The sequence below is a fragment of the Odocoileus virginianus genome, unplaced genomic scaffold (assembly GCF_023699985.2).
Source record: "Odocoileus virginianus isolate 20LAN1187 ecotype Illinois unplaced genomic scaffold, Ovbor_1.2 Unplaced_Contig_2, whole genome shotgun sequence".
NCBI lineage: Eukaryota > Metazoa > Chordata > Mammalia > Artiodactyla > Cervidae > Odocoileus > Odocoileus virginianus.
The window spans coordinates 5265502-5285405 of record NW_027224319.1 but is presented as its reverse complement, the minus strand read 5'-3'; the positions used below and the strand labels follow the sequence as shown (position 1 = coordinate 5285405).

General features: G+C 53.2%; 2 protein-coding genes across 2 annotated transcripts; both read right to left on the bottom strand.

The window, feature by feature from the left end:
- Positions 1-9619: 9619 nt before the first annotated feature.
- On the bottom strand, positions 9620-11521 carry LOC110152352 (cathelicidin-6). The gene is made up of 4 exons (XM_020916038.2): positions 11324-11521; positions 10594-10701; positions 10391-10462; positions 9620-9800 (listed from the first exon to the last, which is right to left on the bottom strand). The coding sequence occupies exons 1-4, from the start codon at positions 11519-11521 to the stop codon at positions 9705-9707; spliced, it is 474 nt and encodes a 157-aa protein (XP_020771697.2). The 3' UTR covers positions 9620-9704.
- Positions 11522-17769: 6248 nt separating this feature from the next.
- On the bottom strand, positions 17770-19698 carry LOC110152353 (cathelicidin-5). Its single transcript, XM_020916039.2, has 4 exons — positions 19498-19698; positions 18795-18902; positions 18563-18634; positions 17770-17961 (listed from the first exon to the last, which is right to left on the bottom strand). The coding sequence occupies exons 1-4, from the start codon at positions 19696-19698 to the stop codon at positions 17860-17862; spliced, it is 483 nt and encodes a 160-aa protein (XP_020771698.2). The 3' UTR covers positions 17770-17859.
- Between the last annotated feature and the right edge of the window lie 206 nt (positions 19699-19904).

Below are 19904 nucleotides of genomic sequence, written 5' to 3'. Positions count from 1 at the left end.
AATGATTACGTAATACAAGTGGTCTTGTGTTACCCAGAGTTTCTAGTTTCTGTATCTAATGTTTTCACATCTCAGTGCCCCAACCAGGGTTAGTAGATACCTGGAGACCACACACTCTCTCCCTCAGCCCGCCTCTCACATGCAAACTGACCAGCACCTCCATCCCACCCTTTCTATCACTGAGACTCTAAGTCTCTGTCCTAGTAACCCCAGGGCCAGGTACCAACAAATCAGGGAGCCCCCACACCCACACCAACCCACTGAAATTACTCAAGCTAATCCATCCTCAACCTGGTCTCACCCTCCCACCTCACCCATTCCTTCCCTGGGAACATCACACGGGCTGTGACTGTCCTCTCCTCTGGGCCAGCACAACCCACCCCTCCTCCCCTGGGGACTGTGAGTAACAGACTCCTCTGCACCAGCGATGGGCTTCCCACCTGGTGATCGGACCACAGGCGAATAAAGCCCAAACAGTGGGGACATAGAAAATGCTGGGAGACAGAGACACAGGGAGAGTGGGAGAGAGAAGGAGGGAAAGAGAAAAAGAGAAACAAATACTTTAGGCAAAATGTAGGTGATCCTGGAAATAGAGAATTTGAAAGTTTATGCACTATTTTTGCATGCCTGCCTTGAGCACTGAACTGAGCATTATTTCTAATCCTACCACGCCAGTCACTGTGCTTTTTCCTAAGCAATTTTCTCCCCAGAAAACCTTCTTTCCCTCCTACTGGGCTTAGGTCCCCTCCATTGCAGGAAAACTGACAAATCAAGCTTGTCATGGACAGATGCTCAATGCCATTCATGAAATAGTATGTCACTTGTCTTCTCAGGGGTAAGAGGTCAAAAGGTCAAGCAGCAGACTCACCAATCACTGTAGAAGGCACTGACAAGGCCTCCATGTCTCCCTGCCCGGGACCAGTTCTGTCTCCTTCTCAAGGGTTGAGACGGAAAAATTGTTTGCATCATTTCCTTTCTGCTATCAGAGGTCACATATGCATGCTGAGTGTCTCCTCCATGGCAAGGAACATCTGGTCAATACTGATATAAAACATAAAAGGGCAAGATAGGCCTGAGTCTACAGGTGGGTTGCCATGGAAGCAGGATGGGCAATCACGGGAAGGAGTTGAAAACATGTGTGACCTGCACAGATGCCGTGTCATCTTGATGAGTGGTCCCCCTCTCCGTTTGGGTGGGAACATGACAACTGTGACAGGCCTGATACGGAGCGTTTGCCAGTTTCCATGGTGTAAATATTTCTACCAAGGCTGATTTCAAGCTACCAAGAGTATAACACACAGCTCAAAAATACCCTGACCAATTAGCAATTGGCTCTGGCAAGTCTGTATCTTCGGGCACAGACCCAACAAAGCCCCCTCGGGTTCCTCTGGAGAGTTTCTTCCCTCAACTTGGGGTGACGTAGAGTGGGAAGCATGAGGTTCCTCTAACCTGCCTGGAACCAGCCCCTCCTGCTCACCAAGAGAAGACAAGCCTGACAGGTTACAAAGTAAATGCTCTGTGAGATCCTGCCCTCTGTCCCTCTCAGGAACAGGTTGGCCAGAAGCAGATCTAAGACAAGCATTTAGTAGAAGTTGTTTGTTTGGGAGGCGATTCCAGAAAGCACCAGCTGGAGTGTAGAGAAGGGAGACAGGGCGGGACCTGAATCAGAAAAGGAGGTGTCAATGAACACATCAATGAGGAAGGGGACAAAGGCTCAACCCAGCTGGGGACCTCGGACAGAGGGATGAAACATCTGCAAGTGGGCCACCCAAGGAGGGAGGAGGTGTTTTTCCATCAAGTCCCCTCAGTGGTTAGTTGAAGCTGCTCCCTGGATTCAAACTCCCCAGTGCTTCCAGTCTGCCCCAGAGCAAAGGTCGGCTAGAGAACGGGGAGTGGGCAGGACATGGGCAGTGTCCGAAACACACAGGCAAGTAGACATGTGATCTGTGTGTCACTCTGTCTCTCACACCCTCATGCAGAGCTCTTCACCCTGATGGGCAAGATGCTTGTATTTAATGGTGCAAATTTTGTACCATGTGATCCCTAACACAAGCCCACTGCTTCAATCTGGGACCCAGCTGAAGAAACAGTTATGTGTCACAATGCCACAGGAAAAGCCAGGAGGGGCAGGCTGTTTCAGAATTAAGGACCAGAGGTACGTTCTGGGCATTGCACCTGCAGGCTCAGCCCTGAGACTGAACTGGGTCTCTGCGAGTGTTTAACAAGATGGGAAGCCTGGCCCCTCGTGGACTGTCAGCTCCATGCGAGCAGGAGCAGCATTCCCACCAGCACTGCACCCACGGGATGTCTCCTTTTGTCCTATTGGGTGTTGGAGGAGGAGGGCAGGGGTGGGTGAAGGGCTCGGGAGGGACCCGAGGGTGGAGATGCTGTCCTGCAGCTCCTGGGGCTGCTGCCTCCCTACCCTCCTGGAAGGAGCAGGGGCCTCATGCTTCTCCGTGTTCAGAGGAGTGATCTCACATACATACACATAGACACACACACATACACAGACACACACACATACACACAAACACACACACACCCCTAACAGGTCCTGGTAAGTCGGAAGAGGGGAGACAATTGAAAATGAAGGCTGAAGGAGTTGTTTTCACAAGATTTTATTTTTCAGATGCTGACACAGGGCAAAACATATCCCAAGAGGTCTTCCCTAAGCTTCTGATTCACCAAAAACCTCTATGAGGGAGTTATCTGCATATTGTTCAACTTTGGCCTGGGGAATGGAAATGGAGGTACTATTTCTGGAGCTAACTGTGGAGCAGGGAGATTGGTGGAGGGAACCACTGCTGGAGGCTCCTCATGGAATTGAACGGTGATGAGCCAAATATTCGGAAACTCTTAAGCTGTGAACCAATAAAAACAGGTTTCTGGTAAGAACTGGGTGACAGTCTAGACATGATCCGTCCCTCCTCATCTGACATTCCATTTGTGGTGGACTCCAGGAATCTTGGGGTCCCAGTTCACCTCTGGCTGTGACCCTTGGCACATGCAGTTGAATCCCTATATCCATAAACAGATGAGGAAACTGAGGTCCACAGGAAGCCTGGGCCTTTCCAGGGTCCAAGCCCACCCCAGCAAAGCTGGACGGAACAGAAGCTGAAAGCCCATTAATCCAGTCAGTGCCTGGCATATTCACAACCCCCTGGAGGCTTTGTAAAAATCCAAATGACTGGGCCCCACCCCAGAGTCTGATCCAGGAGGTCTGAGTAGGGCCAAGAACCTACCTCTCTGTTAGTTTCTTCTTGGGGGCCCCGTTAGACAACACTGCTCTAAGATATGCAGAGCCAGGACTGGAGACCTAGGGCTTAGGGAGGCTGCGTCAAGGTCTGCCCTGGACTAGGGAGGGAGTTATTGATCCAAAGCATGTTCCAAACACCACCGCATTGTTAGCTGCACACTGCAGAAGGGGCCACTCACCTCATAACGGCTTACATGAATACATTGTTTCAATGGTCCATGGTGACTGTCACCCCATATTTTTTCACCACCTGGAGAAGGAGGTTCAAGGTCAAACTGGAATTCCTCGGCTATAACTTCCCAGCCGTACCCCACCTCACCGCAGGGACTAGAAATTTTTCCCTGAAGTCCCCGGATCAGCTCCTGGAAAGCACCCTCCTTCAGTCCCAGGCCCCAGGCTCACTCCTTTCTCCTTGAAGTCACAGTGCTCCAGGGGCTGCTGGCTCGTCCTGGGGCACACCGCCTCCTTCACCTTGAAGCTCACACGCTTCGGGCTGTCCAGGTCTTCATGCTGGTCAAGGATCAAAATGGGGAGACTGGACTCGGGCTCATGTTTCCTTCTCTGATCTGTCTCCCTGCCCCCACCCAGACGGCAGCCTCTCCAGCCCCCTGCATGTCCGGCCCTGGGCTTGGTGCTGGGAGCCCAGGGGAGGGGACAGAGCCCGTCCCCGGCCTCACGGGCTCACAGAGAGCAGGAGCGGACCGCACAGCAGCGCTGAGGGCAGCGCCTCCCCGCAGAGGGGCTGGGGGAGGTCAGGGCCGCCTGCAGGGAGAGCGCTTGTACCTGGAATCTCCAGGCTGACAGAGGCCTCCCTGGCAGGGAGACACCGCGGTGCAGAGGGGGCTTCAGCAGGGACGTCCCCTCACAGAGCCTGTGACCCCCTCCATCCCTGGAGCTCCCAGAAGTCCTGGGAGCCAGGTGTGCAGGGTGCCTGTTCCCACAGCAGAGATGCTAAGGCAGGAAGCCTGGGGCTGGGAGGGGACCCAGGTCTGGGAAGGTTTCCTGGAAGATGTGGGAGCCACCTAGAGGGCAAAGTGCCTTCCTGACAGGAGGAACAGCCTGAGCGAAGGGAGGGACAGTGTGGCCAAGGCTGGGGGGAGATGGCTCCAGGAGAAGGTAGAGATTAGCTTCTGAGGACTTCTCAGTGGGCTGATCCACAGCATGAAGCACAGCCTCCCTGTAGCTGAGGGCCTGGGTGCTGGCCGAGGGCAGTACTAGTCCCAGCAGCAATAGCCACAGTGACCACCGTCCAAAGGAGAGGCTGGCCCTCTGGGTCTCCATGATCCCCAATCTGCCTCCTCCCAGCCCGAGGTACCCTCCTTTTATGCTCAGCCTGAGCCCTGATGCAAAGGTTCAACCAGGAGTCTTCCTGACCCGCCCCATCCCTGCCCTCCTCCCAGGGTGTGAGCTGGTCTTACCTCACGCCTTGCTGTTGCCTCATGGGATTTCTGGGCAGTGGGCAGAGAGGCCCCTTTGCAAGGTGAAAAAATGGTTTCTCCATCTCCTGACAACTTCTTGGCCTCTCCTGGATCCCATGGGGAGTGTCACCAGCGGGCTTGCTCAAGAGGGTTGTGTCCTCCAGGAGACGGACCAGGCACTGTCTGCATCCCCTCTGCCTCCACACCATGGGCTCCTCAGGATTTAGGGTAAAGGAGTGTATTCAGCACTCAACCTCCAGCTCTAGGCACTGCCTGGCACACAGCATGCATTCACTTAACATTTGATGAGTGGATGACAGGACCAACCCCTTCTGAGCCTTACCCACTCAGCCTGTCCCTAGGCATCCATCAGCCCCACACCATCCTGTCCTTGGGGCCAGCCCTCAGCCAGTCAGGAGCTTGGCTCCATCTGTCCCCTCTCCTAGATTCATCTCCACTGTTTCTCAGTGAAGAAGGTCGCCTCCATGTTGGAAGAGAATGGATGCATATATACAGATGGCTGAGTCCCTTTGCTGTTCACCTAAAGCTGTCATAACATGGTTTGTTAATCAGCTCCGCGTGCATGCATGCGTGCTTAGTCGCTTCAGTCGTGTCTGCCTCTTTGAGACGTTATGGACTGTGGCCTGCCAGGCTCCACTACCCATGGGATCCTCCAGGTAAGATTACTGGAGTGGGTTGCTTTGTTTTCCTCTAGCTTAATCAGCTATACTACAATACAAAATAAAAAACATAAAAAGTAAAGTCCTCCTTCACAGATACCACCCCCCAACAGACATTGCCTGTTCAGCTGACCCCTCCCCAATCAAACATGAGAAAGGTCATCTGCACTGTGACCCCAATTCAGTGCCCCCGCTCACATTCAAGGCTGGCCAGTCCTCATTGGATCTGCATTCACATTCAAGCCTTGTCTTCATCTCTACAGACTCCGGGGACCCCCTGTCCTCCTGAACTTGCCCCTGACCAATTCTCCCCTGTCCCTGCTCTCCTGGGTCCCCTCCAACTCCCTGGGGGCTCCTGCTGAGTCTCCTCCAAGGACTCTCCTCTTAGGAGGCAGAGCTGGCTCAGGTGCATCCAGGCTGCTTCTCCTCCCAGTCCTCACATGTTCCTGGGGACCGCCCTTGTCAAGACACCAGTGCCCATCACACACATACTGGGCTGTGCCTCTGGGTTCAGGACTCCCATGAATGCCCTGGTTGTCTGCACTGGGCGGTTGGCTGGGTGCTGTCGCAGGAGCCCTGAGCTGGAAGCCTGGGAGCCCCACCTGCTCCTTCTTCCTCCTGAGGACACTCCCCTGACCTCCCACCACTCCTGCCCTGGTCCTACCCCCGTCTTCTCTCCTCTCAGTGAAGCCACAACCTCCAGATTCCCTCTTCCCCAGTTACCAGGCTCTCCCTGACCAGTGTCCACCCTCCACGTTATTTTCTAGGGCTCCAACACACCACCCATTTGACCATTTCACCCCTGCCTCCCGAGCCCACACCACCCCCACCTGGCATCAGGGCCTAGATGGTTGCTGTTCTTAGTTTTCCTCACCTCACAGGTGCAGGCCTCGGGTGTCAGGCTGCCCAGTCCACCCCAACCCCTCAGGCCCCTCAGAGCCTCCTGCCTGTCTCCCATCTCTGCCCCTGATCCCTCTGCTTGCCCTGACTTTCCTCCTTGGGAAGACTTCCCTGACGTCCAAGGAGACTCGGCACCTCCACCTCTTGGCTCCCACAGCCTTCAGGAAGTCTCTTCTGATTTGACCCCAAGTGACTTTCTGCCCTGTGCCCTGATTAGGATACCACACTGGGGTGGCCAGTGTGCAGGGCGGGTTGAGAACACAGCTGGGAGGATAATGAACCAAAGGAATAGAGGGGCCACAGGCCGAGAAGGGAATTCTTGTACAGGTCTTGGGAGGAATGACCATGTAGTTGCGAGGTCTGGGGTAACTCTTGGGCTCAGTTGTTCCTATGGGACCCCTGGGGGCTTGGGCAGGGCCCCTCGGAAGGTGGCAGCTGGTTACACATCAGCCTTGGAGAAGGAAGAAGAGGTGAGCCTCTGATGTGGTTTCACAGTTTAGGTATTGCCTCAGAGGATTTTTGGTCAAAGATGGAAAAGGACGTGATTACAGGAGAAAATAATGAGCGACACGCGTGGTTACTGGTGTGTGGCACACTTCCTGTGCTTTCCTGACTCTGCATCATTGCATTTCCTAAACCTTAGCACTGAAGTCCCCTTCCCCATCCTTCCATGGGGACAGGTGGCTGCTCAGGGACGAGGTCTGATAAAGGAATCCACCTTGGAAAAGAACTTGGGAGCACTTGACCCATAACTGATGCTCCATAACAGCTGTTAATATCAGCAGGGCCAGAAGCTGCCCCCAGCAGCTACCCAGGTCCTTAGACTCCGGAATCAGGCAGACAGGGGTTTGAATCCTTGGTTTGCATCTCACCAGCTGCGACTTCCTTGCAAATATTCTGCTCTGGTGGAACTCTCAGCAGCAAGTGAAAGTAAATCCAATTCACATGGCCTCAGACACAACTGAGAAACCCCCATGGCTCCATTTTCCTGCAGTTCTCTCTCCAGGCTCTTGCTTAGAGAGAGAGAAGCAGGGGGAGAGGGAAAGGAGAGTGCAAATAGCAGCCTCAGGAGTGGGAGGACCTCTGTGGCCGCAGTAGCTGTGCCCTGAGATGGTCGGACTGGACCCTGGGATCTCTGCCCACACCCCCTCCTAACCCAACAGAGGATCACCAGCCCAGTGATGGGAGCACAGTTCCCGGCAGAGGCTGCTACAAGACTTGTCACTACCTCGTCCCCATGCTGGGGCGCCCACCTTTGCCAGTCCTCCTCTATCTCCCCTCCCAGTCTGGTTGAGCCAGATGTCCTTTCCCATCATGCTCTGCACTTAAACCCTAACTGGACAAAACACAGCCTCATCTGTGTTTATACATGTCCTCATTCCAGCCCAGAGCCCAAGACCTCCCAGCAGAGAGCAAAGTGGTGAAGAGAATGAGCAAGGCCAAGGCTGAGCGCCTTGACTTCCCATCCCTCCCTCTGCCCAATCTGCTGACCAGTGGTGTGAATGTAAAGCCAACTCTCACCAGCTGCCCTTCCTTCTCCTTGTCTGTAAAATGCACGGAAGGCCCTCCTCTCCTCCGTGGAGAAATTTTCCCCCTCTGACCTTGAAGCTGAGGGTCAGAGGGGTCAGTTTCCAGAGAGCCTTCTCCAACTCCTGGGGGGAAGAGCAGCTGCCCACTGCATACTACCCCTCAACATGCTTACTAGGAGAAAGCCCACACAGCACAATGCATTGTCGGGGTCTCCCCAGAAGTCCCACTCTTCAGAAGCCGCCCTCATGGACACTCACTCACATGGCTGAGGACAAAGGAACCAAGATGTCTTCTGCATCTTCTTTTAGCCTTAGGAACTGAAAACCTTCCAGACATGTGTAACTGGGAATGCTATGTCCATTCTGTGCCCGAGGGTGCAACCATTTAAAACCAATGATGTATAAACTCCACAAATATTTCTCAGTAGTGAAAGTAAATATATTCTGGTATATTCATACACTGGAATACTAGGTGGTAGTGGTTTAGCCGCTAAGTCATGTCCAACTCTTTGCGACCCCATGGACTGTAGACCGCCAGGCTCCTCTGTCCATGGGATTTTCCAGGCAGGAATACTGGAGTGGGTTGCCATTTCCTTCCCCAGGGGATCTTCCCCACCCAGGGATCAGTCCTGGGTCTCCTGCATTGCAAATGGATTCTTTACCAACTGAGCTACCAGGGAAGCCCAGAATATTAAGTCAGCAATAAAAAATTGCCCAACTATAATTACATACAAAAACATGATGAGTTCTCACAAACATGTTGCATGAAAAAATTGTGCAAATGAGACTATATATGCTACAATATAATTTTGTATGAATTTTTCAAATCCTAGTTACATTAACCTAAGGGTTCCAAAGTCAGGGCCATGGTTATGGAGATGTTGCAGCAACCAGAAGGGAGATAAGGAGATTTCTAGGTGCAGTGCTACTGTGTTGTTTAGTCACTGAGACGTGTCTGGCTCTTTTGCAACCGCATGGACTATAGCCGGCCAGGCTCCTCCGTCCATGGGATTTTCCGGGCAAGAATATGAGAGTGGGCTACCATTTCCTCCTCCAGGGGATCTTTCTGATCCAAGGATCAAACTCACATCTCCTGAACTGACAGGCAGATTTTTCCCCACTGAGCCACCAGGGAAGCCCTTCTAGGTTCATTATACAAATGTGTTTGTACAGCAAAAACTCTACTAGTTGTGCATTTATTGTTAGTGCCCAATTCCTACGTACATACAATATGTCAACTCCCTGGGCTTCTTCAACTACTGTGCTACTCTGACCACTTTGTAAAATCCTTGATTCTCCTGGGCTTACAGCACAGCCCCAACCCTCCCACCTCTTGTAACACCACACTGGACACCTTGGGTCCTTCTCCACATCAGGCCCCATACTTGATTCACTGACAAAGCCTGCTGACCTCCCAGCCAGGGGCCAATTACATCTCCCTTCTCAGGGACTGAAAAGAAATACATTCATTTTTTGTTGCTGTAAGCAGTGTTCACATATGCGAGTTCATGGTCAGGTCTGGGGCATGGAGGGACCTGAGAATAAAGATGCTGTCCTGGTTCTCTTAGCCTGCTGCCTGCCCCCCATCCCCTCCTGGTTGTTACAGGAGGTTGTTGGAATGGTTGTTACAGAAATAACAACCATTTCTGTACTGTGCATTTGTGATCTCACATACACACACATACACACACTAAACCCACACACTCTCACAGAGACACACATACACACACACACACACACACACACACACACACACACACACAGGAGGGCTCCCAGAGGTAAGGATCTGGCCCCTCTAAGTGAGAGAAGACAAGTGAAATTAAAGCTTGGAGGAAGTTGTTTTCAGAAGACTTTACTTTCTCAGAATCCAAAAGCCTGAGACAGGGAGGACACGCATAGGATTCTTCCATGGGCTCGAAATTTACCCAAGACTGAGTATCGGGAGGTACGGAGCAACTTTCTTAATGTATTTTCGCAGCTTCTTACGAAATCGTTTAAATCTCCCAACACTCTGCAACTATGAACCAGGAAGAGCCGGGTTACTTGTGGGAAAGGGAACCAGGGTTAAGAGCAGACCCATCTGAACCATACACCAGCCCCCAGGCCCATACTAGGAGATTTGGGGCCCCAGGGTGCCCTCTGGCTGCAACCTTTGAAGCACAAGGTTGAATCCCGACACCTAGAGACAGAACAGCAAACTGAGGCCCTCGAGTGACAAGGGACTCCCAGGGTCACAGGCCCATCCCAGCGAAGGTGGAAGGGAGCTGGGGCTAAAACATCATTACTTGAGTCAGTGCCTCTCAAACCGTCAGAATCCCCTGAAGGCCTTGTGGAAAGATAAATGGCTGCACCCACCCCAGAGTCTGAATCAGGAGGTCTGAGTTGGGCTGAGAATCTGCATCTCTGTCAGTTCCTAAGTGGGGACCCCACTAGAGAACCACTGCTCTAAGAGACACAACCACTGCTGGAGACCTGGGGCTCGCGGGAGGGAGTGGCCAGGGTATGAGCGCCCGCCTCTGCCCTGGATGGGGAAGGGGGTTTTGGTCCTAAGGATGTTCCACAACCCATCACCCTAGCAGTTCCTGCAGTACAGAAGGAGCCACTCACCTCCTCACAGGTGATGTCCATTTTGCCTTTCACCACGTCCAGAGTGACTGTCCCCACACACTGCTTCACCAGCTGGAAGGAGAGGCTGGAGGTCAAACTGGAACCGCTGGGCCATAATCTTCCAGGCTCAGCCCAGGGACTAAAAAGCCCCTTGTTCAGCAGCTTGGGAAGCATTCAGCCACATCCCCAGCCCCCAGGCTCACCCCATTCTCCTTGAAGTCACACTGCTCCGGGGACTGCTGGCTCGTCCTGGGACACACGGTCTCCTTCACCCTGAAGCTCACAGGCTTCGGGACATTTGGGTTCTCATCCTGATCCAGGAATAAAATGGGGAGACTGGGCTCAGGCTCATGTTTCCTTCTCTGATCTGTCTCCCTGCCCCCACCCAGACGGCAGCCTCTCCAGCCCCCTGCATGTCCCGCCCTGGGCTTGGTGCTGGGAGCACAGGGGAGAGGACAGAGCCCGTCCCTGGCCTCACGGGCTCACAGAGAGCAGGAGCAGACCGCACAGCAGTGCTGAGGGCAGCGCCTCCCCGCAGAGGGGCTGAGGGAGGTCAGGGCCGCCTGCACAAGAGCCCTTGTACCTGGAACCTCCAGGCTGACAGAGGCCTCCCTGGCAGGGAGACACCGCGGTGCAGAGGGGGCTTCAGCAGGGATGTCCCCTCACAGAGCCTGTGACCCCCTCCATCCCTGGAGCTCCCGGAAGTCCTGGGAGCCAGGTGTGCAGGGCGCCTGTTCCCACAGCAGAGATGCTAAGGCAGGAAGCCTGGGGCTGGCAGGGGACCCAGGTCTGGGAAGGTTTTCTGGAAGATGTGGGAGCCACCTAGAGGGAGAAGTGCCTTCCTGACCGGAGGTACAGCCTGAGTGAAGGGGGTGACAGTGTGGCCAAGGCTGGGGGCAGACAGGCCCCTCCCCGCCCTATTCCCCAACTCACGTCCTTGGAAGGCGGGTCTAGCTCCAGGAGGCGGTAGAGATTAGCTTCTGAGGACCGCTCATTAAGCTGACCCACAGCACGAAGCACGGCCTCCCTGTAGCTGAGGGCCTGGGCCCTGGCTGAGGGCAGCACTAGTCCCAGCAGCAGTAGCCACAGTGACCACCGTCCCAGGGAGAGGCTGGCCCTCTGGGTCTCCATGGTCCCCAAACTGCCTCCTCCAAGACTGCAGGATTGGCCTTTATGCTCAGCCTGGGCCTAATGCAGTGGCTCAACCAGGAGTCTTCCTGACCCACCCCATCCCTGCCCTCCTCCCAGGGTGTGAGGTGGACTTGCCTCAGCCCCTGCTGTTGCTTCATGGGATTTCTGGGCAGTGGGCAGGGAGGCCCCTGTGCAAGGTGAAGAAATGGTTTCTCCATCTCCTGACAACCTCTTGGCCTTTCCTGAACCCCATGAGGAGTGTCACAGGCAGTCTTACTCAAGAGGATTAAGTCCTCCAGGAGATGGAGGGGCCAGGCACTATCTATATCCCCTCTGCCTCCACACCTCAGGATTCAGTGTAAAGGAGTGTATTTGCTATTCAACCTGCTTCACTGAATACATTAAAGACTCTGACTGTGAGGACCATAACAAGCTGTGGAAAATTCTGAAAGAGACGGGAACACCAGACCACCTGACCTGCCTCCTGAGAAACCTGTATGCAGGTCAAGAAGCAAGTTAGAACTGGACATGGAACAATGGGCTGATTCCAAATTGGTAAATGAGTACATCCAGGCTGTATATTGTCACCCTGCTTATATAACTTATATGCAGAGTACATCATGCAAAACACTGGGCCAGATAAAGCACTAGCTAGAATCAAGGTTGCCAGGAGAAATATCAGTAATCTCAGATATGCAAATGATACCATCCTTATGGCAGAAGTGAAGAGGAACTAAAGAGCCCCTTGATGAAAGTGAAAGAGGAGAGTGAAAAACAGGTTTAAAACTCAACATTGAAAAAATTAAGATCATGGTATCTGGTCACATCACTTCATGGCAAGTAGATGGGGAAGCAGTGGAAACATTGACAGACTTCATTTTCTTGAGCTCCAAAATCACTGTGAGTGGTGACTGCAACCATGAAATTAAAAGACGCTTGCTCCTTGGAAGAAAAGCTATGACAAACCTAGATAGCGTATTAAAAAGCAGAGACATTACTTTGCCAGCAAAGGTCCATCTAGTCAAAGCTATGGTTTTTCCAGTAGTCATGTATGGATGTGAGAGTTGGACCATAAAGAAGGCTGAGCACCAAAGAATTGATGCTTTCGAACTGTGGTGTTGGAGAAGACTCTTGAGAGTCCCTTGGACTGCAAAGATCAAACCAGTCAATCCTAAAGGAAATCAGCCCTGAATATTCATTGGAAGAACTGATGCTGAAACTGAAGCTCCAATATTTTGGCCACCTGATGAGAAGAGCCGACTCACTGGAAAAGACGTTGATACTGGAAAGATTAAAGGCAGGAGGAGAAGGGGACAACAGAGGACAAGATGGTTGGATGGCATCACCGACTCAATGGACATGAGTTTGAGCAAACTCTGGGAGACAGTGAAGGACAGGGAAGCCTGGCGTGCCATGGGGTCACAAAGAGTAGGACACAACTGAGTGACTGAACAACAACCCCTCCTCTAGGCACCCAGTAGGCACAGAGGTAAAGTTGGATGAGTGGATGACAGCTCCAATCCCTTCTACAGTCTCACCCATCTAGCCTGTCCTTAGGCAGTCACAAGGTCAGACCATCCTCTTCTTTCTGCAACCCTCAGCCAGTTAGGGTGTCGGCTTCACCTGTCCCCTCTCCTACTCTTCTCCTCTGCCTTCCTCACACTAAAGATGTCAGCAGTTGTGGCCTGTTGGCTACACTCAACCTCTTTATCTTCACAGGTGCTGGGGAAACACTGTTTCTTCCTGAAAATGCCCTCTGCCCATCTCCCCTGTCCCTGCTCTCCTGGGTCCCCTCCCTGGGGGCTCCTGCTGAGTCTCCTCCAAGGACTCTCCTCTTAGGAGGCAGGGCTGGCTCAGGCACATCCAGGCTGCTTCTCCTCCCAGTCCTCACACATTCCTGGGGACGGCCCTTCTCAAGACACCAGTTCTCGTGAACACGCATCACTGCTCTGTCTCTGGGTTCAGGACTCCCATGAACGTCCTGGTTGTCCACACTGGACTGACGGCGGGGTGCTGCTGCAGGAGCCCTGAGCTGGAAACCTGGGAGACCCACCTGCTCCTTCTTCCTCCTGAGGACATTCCCCTGACCTCCCGCCACCCCTGCCCTGGGCCTACGCCGTCTTCTCTCCTCTCAGTGAAGCCACAACCTCCAGACTCCAAGTTCTCTGATTTTCAGGTTCTCCCACACCACGATTCTCCCTGCATACCAATTTCTAGGTGCTAAGATAAAATGCTGATTTGACCATTGTATCCCCTGATTTCAGAATACAGATTCCAGCTTGGCAGTCGGGTCTGAACCTTGACCATCCCATTGTCCACAGTGGGGATATCCCTCCAGTTCTCAGGTGTCAGGGTGCCCCACCCACCCCAACAACAAGCCACCTTGGAGCCTCCTGCTCTCCTCCCATCTCTGCACCTGATGCCTCTGTTTGACCTGCCTTTCACCTTGAGAAGCCTTCCCTGACCTGCAACCACACAAGGAAACTTCTCTTGGCTCGCAGAGACTTCAGGACATCCCTTCTGATTTGACCTCACCCCAGTGCTCCGGTTGGACACCGATGGGGGTGGGGGGCGGGGCCCACTGGGAGGACAAGAGAGCACAGCTGGGAGAAACAGTGTGCCCAAGAGACAGAGGAGTCCTGAGACCATGAAGCCCATTCTAATCCATCACCAGCATTAGTAATCCATTCTAATCCTCATGTGCCCAGGAGGCCTGGGGTGGCTCGTGCACTCAGTTGCCCTGTGGGACCCTTGGGGGCTTGGCCAGGCTGCCTTGGAAAGTGGCAGCCTGGATGGACGGTGCTGGATGCCCTCTCAGTCTTGGAGGAGGAAAGAAAGTTGGGCTTTGTGAAATCTGGTTACACAGCCCAGATATTGTTGAGGCCTTGGTCAAGCTGTATCCTTTTCCCAAGTAAAAGGAGGAAAGGGAGATGATTGCAATAGAAAATAGCTAGCAATACACATGGTTACTGAAATTCCAACTCTATGGGCCTCTTGACCTCCTGTACCAGTCCGAGCGCTTTGCGAAACCCTCAAGCCCCTCGGCTTACTGCACTGCCCCGACCCCACCCCGCTCTGCACCACCACCCTGGACTCCTGAGGCCCTTCTCTCCTATCTGTGCATCAAGCCCCATACCTGGCCTGTCTGAGACGAGTGGACGGACCCTGCAGCGCTCCGCTGTCGTCACAGCCTGTGTCCTCTAGAAGCAGGACCTCGGCATGTGCACTTTGAGGGGGGTGGTCATAAGGAGGGAGGGAGAGGGGAGGAGAGGGAAGAGGAAGGAGCTGAGCAGAGAGGTGCTCACCTCGAGACAAGCCTCAGCCTCACCCACAAAAACCCTGGAACTGAAAGTGCACCCCTGCTTTAGGACTGGCTGAGGTGGGAGCCGGGTATTTTGGTCCCCTCACAGTCACATCCACAGGCCGAGTGCAGAGAGGACACAAGCCAAGCATGCCGCGAACTGATGCCCAGTGCCTTCGTGAAATAGTCTGTTACCTGTTTTCTCAGAGGTAAAAGGTCAAAAAGGTCAAGCAGCTGACTATCTCACCAATCACTGTAGAAGGCACTGATAAGGCCTGCACACCTCTCTGCCCAGAACCATGTCTCCTTCTCACGGGTTGAGATGGAAAAATTGTTTGCATCATTTCCTTTCTGCTATCAGTGGTCACATATGCATGTTTAGGGTCTGGTCCATAGCAAGGGACATATGGTCAACACTGATGCAAAACTGGACAGACATGACAGACCTGAGGCTGGGGACCTCAGGCAGAGGTGTGACACTTCTGGGAGTGGGCCACCCAAGGAGGGAGGAAGAGGAGGTGTTTTTCCATCAAGTCCCCTCAATGGTTAGTTGAAGCTGCTCCCTGGATTCAAACTCCCCAGTGCTTCCAGTCTGCCCCAGAGCAAAGGTCGGCTAGAGAACGGGGAGTGGGCAGGACATGGGCAGTGTCTGAAACACACAGGCAAGTAGACATGTGACCTCTGTGTCACTCTGTCTCTCACACCCTCATGCAGAGCTCTTCACCCTGATGGACAAGATGGCTTGTATTTAATGGTGCAAATTTTGTACCATCCACGACCCAGACAATGGGTCACAATCACGACAATGGTGTGATCACTCACACTCACCTAGAGCCAGACATCCTGGAATGTGAAGTCAAGTGGGCCTTAGGAAGCATCACTACGAACAAAGCTAGTGGAGGTGATGGAATTCCAGTTGAGCTATTTCAAATCCTAAAAGATGATGCTGTGAAAGTGCTGCACTCAATATGTCAGCAAATTTGGAAAACTCAGCAGTGGCCACAGGACTGGAAAAGGTCAGTTTTCATTCCAATTCCAAAGAAAGGCAATAGCCAAAGAATGCTCAAACTACCGCACAATTGCACTCATCTCACACGCTAGTAAAGTAATGCTCAAAATTCTCCAAGCCAGGCTTCAGCAATATGTGAACCATGAACTTCCAGATGTTCAAGCTGGTTTTAGAAAAAGCAGAGGAACCAGAGATCAAATTGCCAACATCCACTGGATCATCGAAAAAGCAAGAGAGTTCCAGAAAAACATCTATTTCTGCTTTATTGACTATGCCAAAGCCTTTGACTGTGTGGATCACAATAAACTGTGGAAAATTCTGAAGGAGATGGGAATACCAGACCACCTGACCTGCCTCTTGAGAAACCTGTATGCAGGTCAGGAAGCAACAGTTAGAACTGGACATGGAACAACAGACTGGTTCCAAATAGGAAAAGGAGTATGTCAAGGCTGTATATTGTCACCCTGCTTATTTAACTTATATGCAGAGTACATCATGAGAAATGCATGGGCTGGAGGAAGCACAAGCTGGAATCAAGATTGCCAGAAGAAATATCAATAACCTCAGATATGCAGATGACACCACCCTTATGGCAGAAAGTGAAGAACTAAAGAGCCTCTTGATGAAAGTGAAAGAGGAGAGTGAAAAAGTTGGCTTAAAGCTCAACATTCAGAAAACTAAGACCACAGCATCTGATCCTATCACCTCATGGCAAATAGATGGGGAAACAGTGGAAATAGTGGCTGACTTTATTTTGGGGGCTCCAAAATCACTGCAGATGGTGATTGCAGCCATGAAATTAAAAGACGCTTACTTCTTGGAAGGAAAGTTATGACCAACCTAGACAGCATATTAAAAAGCAGAGACATTACTTTGTCAACAAAGGTCCATCTAGTCAAGGCTATAGTTTTTCCAGTAGTCATGTATGGATGTGAGAGTTGGACTATAAAGAAAGCTGAGTGCAGAAGAATTGATGCTTTTGAACTTGCGTGTTGGAGAAGACTCTTCAGAGTCCCTTGGACTACAATGAGATCCAACCAGTCCATCCTAAGGGAGATCAGTCCTGGTTGTTCATTGGAAGGACAGATGTTGAAGCTGAAACTCCAATATTTTGGCCACTTAATGTGAGGAGCTGACTCATTTGAAAAGACCCTGATTCTGGGAAGGATTGAAGGCAGGAGAAGGGGACGACAGAGGATGAGATGGTTGGATGGCATCACCAACTCAATAGACATGGGTTTGGGTAGACTCCAGCAGCTGGTGATGGACAGGGAGGCCTGGCATTCTGTGGGTCATGGGTCGGACCCGACTGAGCGGCTGAACTGAACTGAACTGATCCCTAAACACAAGCCCACCACTTCAATCTGGGACCCAGCTGAAGAGACAGTGATGTGTCTCAGTGCCACAGGAAAAGCCAGGAGGGATGGGCTATTTCAAAATTAAGATTGTTGAGGGCAAGAGGTACATCCTGGGCATTGCACCTGCAGGTTTATCCCTGAGACCTAACTGTGACTCTGTGAGTGTTTAACAAGGTGAGAATCCTGGCCCTTTATGGACTGTCAGCTCCACGTGAGCTGCAGCAGCAGCCCCACCAACACTGCACACACAGCAGGTCTCCTTACATCCTACTGGGTGTTGGAGGAGGAGGGCAGGGGAGGTGAAGGGTTCGGGAGGGACCTGAGGGTAGAGATGCTGTCCTGGAGCTCCTGGGGCTGCTGCCTCCCCAGTGCCCTCACGCTTCTCCGTGTTCACAGGAGTGATCACACACACATACACAGACACAAGCACACAGGAGTGATCACACACATACACATACAGAAGTGATCAAACACATACACACACACACATACACACACCCGACACAGAGGGCCTCCCAGAGTAAACAACTCAGTCACGATAAGTGGGAGAAGGGGAGACAATTTAAACTGAGGCCTGGAGGAAGTTGTTCTCACAAGAGTTTATTTCTCGGAGTCCAGAAGTCTTTACCAGGGCCGGCAGACCCTTAGGACTCTTTCCTGGGCCCATAATTCACCCAATTAATCTGATTATTGGGACAATAATTGGGCCATACCTCTTCCAACCACGTGCTATGTTCTTAACCAGCCTCCGAAGTCCCCCGACACTCTGGGGCTGTGCAACGAGAAGAAACAGGTTACTGTGGAGGGAGGGACCCGGGGTAAGACCAAAACCCTCCCCACTCAGACATCCCCACTAACTGGACAATTTCAGGAGGTTTTAGGGCCCAGGCACCCTCTGGCTGCAACCGTTGGAGCTTCTGGTTGAATCTCCACACCACAGACATATGAGGAATCTGAGGCCCACAGATGACATGGGGCTTTCTGGGGTCACAAGCCCATCCCAGCAAAGCTGGACAACAGCAGGGGCTGACAGCTCATGACTCAAGTCAGTGCCTCTCAAACTTCAGCACAGTCAGAATCCCCTGGAGGCCTTCTGAAAATACAAATGGCTGGACCCCACCCCAGAGTCGGATTTAGGAGGTCTCAGTGGGGCTGAGAATCTGCCTCTCTGTCAGTTCCCAGATGGGGATTGCAGTAGAGAACCACTGCTCTAAGGGATGCAGAGCCAGGGCTGGAGACCTGGGGCTTGGGGGAGGGAGGGGCCCTAGTAGGAGGGACTTTCCCTGCCCTGGATGGGGCAGCGAGTCATTGGTCCAAAGGATGTTTGACACACTACCCCCTAGATGCTTCGCAACCCAGGAGGGGTCACTCACCACAGCACAGGTGATGTCAAAGTTGCTCCCGACCTGGTCCAGGGTGACTGTCCCCACACACTCTTTCAGCAGCTGGAAGGGGAGGCTCCAGGTCAAACTGGAAAGCCTGGGTCATAACCTCCCAACTTCACCTCACCTCACACCCCAGGGCTGGAGATCTTCCCTGAAGGTCCCTGCTTAGCTCCCCGAGAAGCATTTATCCCAGCCCTCAGCCTCCAGCCCCCAAGCTCACCCCATTCTCCTTGAAGTCACACTGCTCCGGGGGCTGCTGGCTCGTCCTGGGGCACACGGTCTCCTTCACCCTGAAGCTCACAGGCTTCGGGACATTTGGGTTCTCATCCTGATCCAGGAATAAAATGGGGAGACTGGGCTCGGGCTCATGTTTCCTTCTCTGATCTGTCTCCCTGCCCCCACCCAGACGGCAGCCTCTCCAGCCCCCTGCGTGTCCGGCCCTGGGCTTCGTGCTGGGAGCCCAGGGGAGGGGACAGAGCCCGTCCCCGAGCAGGAGCGGACCGCACAGCAGCGCTGAGGGCAGCGCCTCCCCGCAGAGGGGCTGGGGGAGGTCAGGGCCACCTGCAGGGAGAGCGCTTGTACCTGGAACCTCCAGGCTGACAGAGGCCTCCCTGGCAGGGAGACACCGCGGTGCAGAGGGGCTTCAGCAGGGACGTCCCCTCACAGAGCCTGTGACCCCTCCATCCCTGGAGCTCCCGGAAGTCCTGGGAGCCAGGTGTGCAGGGCGCCTGTTCCCACAGCAGAGATGCTAAGGCAGGAAGCCTGGGGCTGGGAGGGGACCCAGGTCTGGGAAGGTTTCCTGGAAGATGTGGGAGCCACCTAGAGGGCAAAGTGCCTTCCTGACAGGAGGAACAGCCTGAGCGAAGGGAGGGATAATGTGACCAAGGCTGGGGGGAGATGGCTCAGCCCCCTCCCCAACTCACATCCTCCTCGGGAGGCGGGTCTAGCTCCAGGAGTCGGTAGAGATTAGCTTCTGAGGACTTCTCATTGAGCTGATCCACAGCACGAAGCACGGCCTCCCTGTAGCTGGAGGCCTGGGCGCTGGCCGAGGGCAGCACTAGTCCCAGCAGCAGTAGCCACAGTGACCACCGTCCCAGGGAGAGGCTGGCCCTCTGGGTCTCCATGGTCCCCAGTCTGCCTCCTCCCAGCCCAAGGGACCCTCCTTTTATGCCCAGCCTGGGCCCTGATGCAAAGGTTCAACCAGGAGCCTTCCTGACCCACCCCATCCCTGCCCTCCTCCCAGGGTGTGAGCTGGACTTGCTTCAGCCCCTGCTGTTGCCTCACAGGACTGCAGGGCAGCGAGCGAATTTTGTCTTCTGTGCAAGGTGAA